General features: G+C 29.2%; 1 protein-coding gene across 1 annotated transcript; it reads left to right on the top strand.

Moving 5' to 3' along the window:
* Positions 1 to 9,411: 9,411 nt before the first annotated feature.
* Positions 9,412 to 9,843, top strand: LOC131642977 (ethylene-responsive transcription factor ERF098-like). The gene has a single exon (XM_058913124.1). The coding sequence runs from the start codon at positions 9,412 to 9,414 to the stop codon at positions 9,841 to 9,843; it is 432 nt and encodes a 143-aa protein (XP_058769107.1).
* Positions 9,844 to 10,218: the final 375 nt, after the last annotated feature.

Here is a 10,218-nt window from a genome sequence, read left to right as displayed (position 1 = left end):
TGTTGTTAGAAAAATTACGCACATAATGTCTCAATATTCATATCTCGCTTTATCTACTTCAACGGAGATATACCCCATCTTAAATTTAGGTTCATACAAATCACCCTTCTTGTCGAACTAGAATCCACACTAGAGAATATGTTGCGCTAACCAGACGATCGGAGAGTTGTGAAAATCTATTATCGTTCACCCTTAATTGGCAACCAATGGAAGATACAATTCAACAATTTAAGTTGAACATTGATGAAGACGTAACTATTATATGAAGTACATTTCATCGTTATAAAATAAAAGATTGGATCAAGGTGAATGCGAATGTTACGTGATGGACTGAAGATATTCTAAAGATGTTTAAACATCCTCAATCATCACTTGATGATGAAATGTAATATTAAATTTACATTAACGATTATCTATGTAATGTTATATTTTAAATATATATCATAACAATAATTGAATTTAGTTTATGTTAGTTTTTTTGATATGTTTCTAGTTTGTCAAATACAGCAGTTTCCAGAAATGGAGTTCCAGATTTTTTCTAATATTTTGGTGTGTCCAAAAATACATTTTTGTGTTTAATCGGCATTTTGCATTTTTCACAAAGGTGCTTAAACACCACCAAAATTGTGAAAGTATTGTCTTAAAATTTTGGGAATTTCTTAATGCACCCTAAGCATTTCTAGCACATCTCGTGAAAATACAATAATACTCCCAAATTTAAGAAAATGCATTTTCGAATGCACCTCAAATACACACTATTCATTCGTTTTTGAAATCACTCCAATTTTACAACTATGTTTATTTTGGAAATGCACTCTTTCTAGAATGTCTTCGAAAATAAATTTTCGTAACCTACTGAAAAGACAATAACTAAGTTACTAACAAATAACTGAGCTAATAAACAACATCAAATTTCAAGATATTCAAAAAATATAATACTAATAATTAACTTCATGAAAATTTATTCAGCAAACATCAAGTGTTATCTCCCACAGGACCATTCAAATATGCATATTTCTTTCTCTTTACTTTTTTAAAGCATGTTCTTTGATAAGCAAGTTCGATAAATGTATTTCCGAAGCCCCCTATGAAAATACATTTCCAAAATAAATTTAGTCATAAAATTGGGACGTGTCTTAAAAATGAATTAATTGTGTTTAAGGTGCGCCTGGAAATACATTTCTAGAATCTGAAGGGCATTTTTAGATTTTCATAAGTTGTTTTTTCACCAACTTATAGTATATTTATTGGTGAGAAATCTACATGGCATCCCTCATATTATACATGACACCCCCCCATATTTTTTTAATTTCAATTTTACCCTAGGTGAGATACAAAGAATTTTTGGATGAAATTTCCGGTATACCCTGCCAAATTTCCGGTACAAGATACCGGAATTTTCAGTTATACTGAAATTGCCGAAGAAACATACTGGAAATTTCAGTTATAATGAAATTTTCAGTATACCGTTAATTTTAAAATTTCCGAACATTACGGGAAATTTCATTATAACTGAAATTTCCAGTATGTTTCAATATTAAGTTTTTTCAACGGTTGAGATTTTGTCGACACTTTTGGAGGGTCCGAGTTGCACTAACACATATGTGTGGTCTAGAATGCACCACCATTTGTATAAATAGGGGTCTTAGGGTTATTGAATAACATATCTCAATAAAATGCCTCTTCCTCAGTATTTGATTAAAGTATCTGTGTATTTCAATGACCGCAACCCTGTTGTTCAAACCAAGATTCCAGATGACGCCGAATCCTTTGCCACCTTGAAAGAAAAGTTGAACAATTTGCTTCCTAATTCCGATAACAAAAGGGTGACAAAGATCGAGTTACGGGAGGACTGGAAAGATACAAATAGAAGGGTGAAATACAACTTAATCGAGTTGAAGAATGATGAAGATTTGAAGGCCAAGTGGAAATCATTTCGTCGTAGGATAACTAGAGGTCCGATCGAATTGGATGTGCGGATCTAAAGATTTGTGGAGGACATAATGAAGTGTCGGAAATGTCCAGAGTCATCCGTTAGTGCCTATGTTTTCATGTTTTCGAAGTACTATTTATGTTTGTTGTTTTCCATCTGATGTTTGTTTTCATGAACCCATTCACTGCCTGCTACTCTGCCATATGTTTTTGGTTAAAACCGGTCGGAGGAAGGCGTCCAACACGTAACTCTAAGGCATGCGCCTCATCAACAGCTCTAGCAAATGTACCGACTCTATCTGTGGCCCATCCTGCAATAGAACCATCCTTGCCTCTATTCCTCACTGCAAAATTTTAAAAATATCAGGAAATTAACATTTTAAAAAATAGAAATATCAGAAATTTCGAAATTTCCCCTATGACTATGGGTACCAGAAATCATAAAAAAGCGATATGAAAATTAGTAACTAAGTATACCGGAAAATTTAAAATTTCCGGTATCAAATACCGTAAATTTTAAAATTTCCAATAGAATATACTGTAAATTTTAAAATTTCCAATAGAATATACCGGAAATTTCACAAAAAATACCGTAAAATTTACTTGAATTCTTCAAATTTCCGGTATACAAACGAAATTTCCGCTATTGTCTGAAAATTTGAAAAGTCCAGTTGTCTACGTAAATTTGTAGAAAATTGGTAATAAAATTTGATTGGACATTGTGGTCTTTTCATAAGTTTGGGGGGTGCCATGCTTAATTTGGGGGGGGGGGGGGGGGGGGGGGGGAGACATGTAGATTTCTCTTTATTGGTGAATGGTTTTGAAATTGACAAATTCTTGATGGACCCCAACCTTCTTGGATACCCGCGGCGAAATTTCTAAAATGCCACTATATTTCGGAGATGCATCTTTGAAATCACTTTTTTCTGAAAAAAAGTTGATTTCGGAAGTGCATTTTCGAAAACACCTTATTTTTTAGAAAAAAGTGTTTTCAGAGATGCATTTTCGAATCAGTTTTTTTTAGGAGAGGGGTGGGTGTCTTCGGAGATGCATATCCGAAATATTCCAATTTTTGGTTTTGAAATGTTTCGATACGTATATCCGAAAAAATTTATTAATTATTAAAAAATTAAAATCAAGGTGAATCTATACAATTAATAGCATAATTAATTGTGTTAATTAAAATATATTATTAAATATATATCAATATAATCAAGATATAATAATAATATTAGTTTAATAAATATTTAAATCAACACCTTATTTTTATATATAATTAATAATAATAATAAAGATATTTATATATTATTTATATTTTTTTATGATGCATAAAAAAATCATTTGATAAACTAATTTTCAAAAACAATTTTATAGTTAAAAAAATTCATTTTATAAACAAAATTTCCAAAAAAATTTTAAAGTTAAAAATTATTTACTAATTTATATAAATGAAAAATATTTTTATTATATTTCATAAGTAAAATTAGAATTATATAAAATTAAATATATAATTTATTCACTAAATAAAATTAAGACAAAATCTTCTTGTAATTTTCTTAAACTAAATGAAAAATGATTTTGTTTATTATAATTAATTATTAAAATAATTTTTATATTTGTGATTTTTATTTATTATTTTGAAAAACTATGTAATTCGAAATTTATATTAAAATAAGAATAAATTAGTAAATAATTTTATTCTTACTTGATCTCTTTTATTTTAAATTTTTATTAAATAATTATTAATATATTTATTTTTTATATAATCATAATTGTTGTGTATTAGTTATAATTTTAGTAATTATTAATATGAAAGTTATCAAAAAATAATTTAATTTTTTATGAGTTTTATTTTTTAATTTATAATTGGAATTAGAATAGAAATATCAACAGCATAATTATCATTAATATTATTCATAAATTATAAATTATATCAGTTTTATGATATCTGAATTAATCAATATCCTAAATTTTTTAATTTTTTGGGATTTTTTCGGATATTCAAATCCGAAAAAACCTCTGACCATTTTTTGGGGGTTTTTTCGGATATGCATATCCGAATTAATCAAAATCCCAATTTTTTTTTGTGTTTTTGGAGATGCATCTCCGAATTAACCAAAATCCCAATTTTTTTCGAAGATGCATCTCCGAAAGGTATTTTCGAGTTTCCAGCCGGAGTTTTCACCCCTGGAAGGTCTATAAAGAAATTTTTTAAAATTTTACTTTGGGCCATATGTTTTTAAGCCTCATTCGTTCAAGGCCTGAAGTTTTCAAAAATAAATAAATTGGAGCATCGTCATGGCGTGAGCAGACATCACCACTTTCATTCCTAATGCATGAACTTATCTTTCTCATATCAACTTTAATTAAAAAAAAATTTGTTGACAACATCTTAATTTTTATTTATTACTAAAGTACAAAGTTATTTATATATAAATTAAAATTGATAAGCCGTAATATATATACACATAGCAAAAACGTCATCATGATTCATACTATTGATTCATCAATTTATAAAAATTACATATGTTATTAGATTAATATTTTTAATATTTACATATTAATACGAAAAATATTTGATAATTTAAGTGAAATATTTACATTACAAGTAAGGAAGAAAATATATCATACTTATTGATCTTAAGGCCTAGCTCAGACTTGGATCAATTCAATTTTATTTTGGTAAATAAAAATGATAAAAAAAAAGTTTTAAAAGTGAATATTTTTTAAAAATAAGGTTAGATTATAAGATATATAAAAATTATTTTAAACCTCTTAGAACTATATATTCAACAAATATGATTAAATTTTACCACGTTATTTGGGCGAAATTTAAAAAACACCTCTATAAAAAAGTTTGAATTTTTCTCAAATTTATTATTCTATTTTGGAACTTGTGTTGGATGCAATTGATGAATTGAAGATTTTGAGCTGGTGGTGGTGATCTCTGATACGATGGTGTGAAAGTGGATTTGTAAGATTAACACTCTAACGCCCTAATCAATTCAAGATTCAAGATGAGTGTAGTGAAAAGTAAAGATCGGAAAGTGTACCTTACTTGCCGTTTGAAATGACTTTTATACCTTTAGTCATGAAGAGTGAATTTAAGTTGACGCGGGCCTTAGTTATTTGTACGTTTGGCTTGCCCAAAAATAGTTGCCCCCAAAGCTTGTTTGGAACTCGGAGAGTCGGGGAAGCCGTTGCAGTAGACGTCGACCTCTAATAATATTGTCTGATGCAAATTGGAAGTGAAACGGTTGAGGTAATTAAAATAAATAGTGAAAAACCAACACATTAAATGCATTTCGCTCTTTCCTTCTAACACGCGGCTAACATGACATGCCTACACGGCTAACATCACATGCTATATTATTATTATTTGATTAAAGAGAGGGCTAAAAGTCCGGAGAAGGAAGGTTACCAACAAATAACTCTAGCAACACTAATTTGTTCTCATCAGCTATACGAATATACTCAAAATTAACAGGATAATCCACAAAAATGCTATAATCTTCCTTCAAGGAAAAACTATGGTTTGCCAGTGTGTCTGCCAGTTGATTAGCTTCCCTGAAAACATGGATGATATTTAATTCCCAATCAAGATCCCATATACCAATTATCTGGAACACTGGGTTATTCCCTCCATGATTAACATTCCTCATCACATTAACATCCTGCACTACTACCAATGAATCCACCCTCAATTCTACGTTACTAAAGCAAGTTGCAATTCATACTTAAAACAAACTCATACTTAATAATTTCTTGATATAGTGTGCGTGTATGTGGTTTAGGGGTAAAAATTTGACTCTGGAGGGTGTGCTCCCCCAAAGTCTCAGGTTCAAATTCGGCTATGCACAAATTGCCTATTAAAAAAAATTGAAATAATTAAATATCACTTTAAATTCAATTCTAATTTCTATAATTGGACAAACGTAATTTTATTAAAGATAATAAAATTTTTCGAAACTCAAGAGTAGAAATTGAAACATAGTATTTTATAAATATAAATAAATTTTATTTAAACCATAAAAAATGTAGCACAACACATAATTGCATTTTTCACTTAGTTAAACTTAAACCTTTCAATCCGACCAAAGATCTCCCCACCCTTCAAACTACATCTTATGTCTTTACCACTAGACCAATGCACATTCATGATAAGTAATTCCCGTGATTTTTAGTAATTTTAAACAATTCTGAATTTAAAATAAAAAATACAAAATTTATACCAATTGGGTCTCAAATCCAAATCCCTTCAGATTAAATGACAGTCAATTCACTACAATAGAAATTGATTTGTCTTTTTGTAAATGATTGTCGCTTTATTAACAATAGAAATTGATTTGTCTAGTTGTTATTGATAGTCACTTTACTAACCGTAGAAATTAATTTGTCTAGTTGTAAATGATAATCACTTTATTAACAATAGAAATTGATTTGTCTAATTGTAAATGATAGTCACTTACTAATAGAAATTGATTTATTTAGTTGTAAATAGTCACTTACTAATAGAAATTGATTTATTTAGTTGTAAATGATAATCACTTTATTAACAATAGAAATTGATTTGTCTAGTTATAAATGATAGCCACTTTACTAACAATAGAAATTGATTTGTCTAGTTGTAAATTGAATATCATTTAACCTAAAGAAACTTGGGTTTGAGACCTCATAGGTAAAGATTTATGTACAGAATTTATTAATATTAATAGAAATTATGGAAACTATTTGTCATGGATGTACATTGGCCTAGTGGTAAAGACACGTAGATGTCTTTTAAAGAACTTGAGTTCGATTTCTTATAAGGACTAATTTTGACTTTTTTGATATTATTAATTCATAATTGTTTAAAAATGAAATTAAAATAAAAATCAATTTAATATTTAAAAAATGAAAATATAAAATAAAATCCAACGTGGCAGTGCAGTCACGATTTAAAAGTATGAAACAAACCGACTTAAAAGTAGAAAAAACCAGTTTGAAAAAAACATTAGCAGAAGGACTAAATTTTGTAAAAGATTAAGATGGGTCTATATTTTTGTAAGAGACTAATTTAACTTGTGTAATATTTGTGAGGGACCAAAATGAATCTTCACTCTAAAAATTATTTTAAACCTCTTAGAACTATATATTTCTTAGAACTATATATTTAACAAATATGATTAATTTTTTTTTTAAATATGACTTAATATTTAATTTCACCATGTCATTTGGGTGAAATTTGAAAACACCTCTATAAAAAAGTCTGAATTTTTTCTCAGATTTATTATTCTGTTTTGGAATCAGAATTGGATGCAATTGATGAATTGAAGATTTTAAACTGGTGGTGGTGATTTCTGATATGGTGGTGTGAGAGTGGATTTGCAAGATTAGCACTCTAACACCCAAATCAATTCAAGATTCAAGATGAATGTAGTGAAAAGTGAAGATCAGAAAGTGTACTTTACTTTCTGTGTGAAATGACTTTTATACCTTGGGTCATGATGAGTGAATTTAAGTTGACATGGACCTCAGTTATTTGTACGTTTGAGTTGCCCAAAATAGTTGCCCCAAAGGCTTGCTGGAAACTTAGATAATCGGGGAAGCCTTTAGAAGTAGACGTCAACCTCTAATAATGTTGTCCGATGCAAATTAAGGGTCCGTTTGGTTCAACGGAGGGGAGGGGAGGGGAGGAATTTTAATAAAGAGGAGGGGAAGGGAGGGGAGGGGAGGGGAGGTATTTTAATTAAAAGTATGTTTGGTTCAAAAGAGTGGGAGGGAAGGGGAGGGAGGATTTTTAATCAGAAATATGTTTGGTTCAAGAGGGGAGGGGAGGGATTTTAAAATTAATTTACTTTTTAACCCTTAAAATATTATAACACTCATGCTAAATTAAACAAAAACAATGTGATATTTAAAAAAAAAACTTGTCAATTCACAAACCTAGATAATCTAACACAAAATATTTAATATTTGAAGTACTTTAAAATATATTAAATCATAAATAAAATATTGATAAATTTCATAAAATATTTATAAAATTAGATTATAGGTAATATATATAGCTCATATACTATAATTATATATAGATATATGATACAACACATAACTTATAAAACAATTAAGTTCTTAAAAACAAAATAATAAATAAAAATGAATACAATAAAACATGTGAAAAAATAAAGAAAGTTAAGTTAGCATATTAATAAAAAATAAAAATAATAAAGAAAAAATAACAGAGTTGTCGTAAAAAGTGGAGGAATTCTAATAAGGCGACAAAAATTAACGTATAATCTATATCAAACAATTTAGGATTTTAATTAAAAAGTGAGGATAATTTTGTCAATATAACAAAAATAAATTTTATAATAACTCCTCTCCCTCCTCTCCCTTCTAAATCCCTCCAATTTGGAGGAAACACAAAATTGCTCCAGGAGGGAATCTGATTACCTCCCCTCCCCTCCCCTCCCCTCATAAAAAATTGAACCAAACATAATTAATTTTAAATATTCCCTCCCCTCCCCTCGCCTCCAAAACCCCCCAACCAAACAGACCCTAAAAGTGAGACGATTGTGATAATTGTAAAAGCAATAGTGAAAAACCAACCCATTAAATGCATTTACATCACCAGAGCATTTCGCTCCTTCCTTCTAACACGTGGCTAACACAACAAGATATGGCATGTCTGCTCGATCACTGCTTATATTGCACCTGGATTTGCTTGTATTTCTAAAGGGAAATATAATTTTAAATCTTAAAACTAATACATATTTAATAATTTCTGGAAATAGTTATGCATCACTTTAAATTCAATTATAACTTCTATTATTGGACAAACATATAATTAAGGGAACAACTTCTCTACCCATCACAAAAAGTTGGGTAGTGTACCTTCAACCAATCACATGATATCATTTAAGTTTAACACATTTAATTATTTATTAAATACTATAATTGTTTGTTGTTTTCAAAGTATTTTACATTGGAGGTAACCTTACCCAACTTTTTAAGTTGGGTAGATAAGAATTCACCTATAATTAAAGATAATGAAATTTTCCCAAACCCAAGAGTAGAAATTGAAACATATATAGTATTTTATAAAAATAATAAATTTTATTTAAAACAAAAAAAAATGTAGCACAACACATAACTGCATTTTTCACATAGTTAAACTTAAACCTTTCAATCCGACCAAAGATCTCCCCGACCTTACGTAGTGCGTGCGTGTACTTTCCTTCATATAATTTATGTGTGTGATAGAAAAATAATTAAAAATCAGCTGACACATACTCATATGTCACTTTATTTATATAAAATAATTAATTAATGGAGTTGAAATTCAAACCGCCACTTACGACCCCTCGAGATTTCATGCTAAGGTTACCATGAAGCAGAAACACTACTACATGCATAAATACTGGTTATATATCCTTCAGATTGATTACCACCTTATAATTAATCTCAAACACAACAACAAGAAAAAAAACTGAACAAATAATGGATGGAAAGGGAAATAATAGTAATAATACAGGGGTTCGATATAGAGGTATTCGTATAAGACCATGGGGTAAGTTTGCAGCAGAAATTCGTGATCCAACAAGAAAGGGTACTCGTATTTGGCTTGGAACATTTGATACTGCTGAACAAGCTGCACGTGCTTATGATGCTGCTGCTTTTCATTTTCGTGGTCATAAAGCCATTCTCAACTTCCCAAATGAATATGCACATTCTACTACTAGTTATTGTATTCCAAACACTACTTCTACTACCTCAAATAATACATTTCCTAACTCTTCTTCCTATCAACAACAAGATGATGATGATGATATTCTAGATCAACTGGCTTGCTTGGACTACAAGTTGTTGGAAGAATTCCTTCATGGGAAAGATGATGCTGCAGCCGGTAGCTCTAGACACGCTAGTGAATAGCCAGTGTTAGTTGCATTGTATGTAAGAGAGAGTGGTCTAGCTAATAGCTATATTTGCATGCATTGATGTAATTTTTTAAGCACGATATTTGAGTTTGATTGGGTGAAAATAATTCAGTTTATTTGAAGTATTTGGTGTATTTTTGTTTTAGTTTTAACTTCCGATTTTTTTTTTATACCAACAAAATTAGACACTAGACATTGTATAGGTTTTCTTGGATAAAAAGTTTATTTACAAAATGTTTATTAGAATAAGTGTTTATGAATAAGTTATTTTATATGTTATAAGTTATTTTAAGGAACTTATAAACATAAACTTGAATGTTATGAAAATACTATAAGTTCTTTTTATAAGAACTCTTTTTTTTTTTTTAAG

This window comes from Vicia villosa, unplaced genomic scaffold (assembly GCF_029867415.1).
Source record: "Vicia villosa cultivar HV-30 ecotype Madison, WI unplaced genomic scaffold, Vvil1.0 ctg.006266F_1_1, whole genome shotgun sequence".
Classification (NCBI taxonomy): Eukaryota; Viridiplantae; Streptophyta; class Magnoliopsida; order Fabales; family Fabaceae; genus Vicia; species Vicia villosa.
The sequence above is the reverse complement of the archived record's forward strand: the minus strand, read 5'-3'. Positions and strand labels throughout refer to the sequence as shown.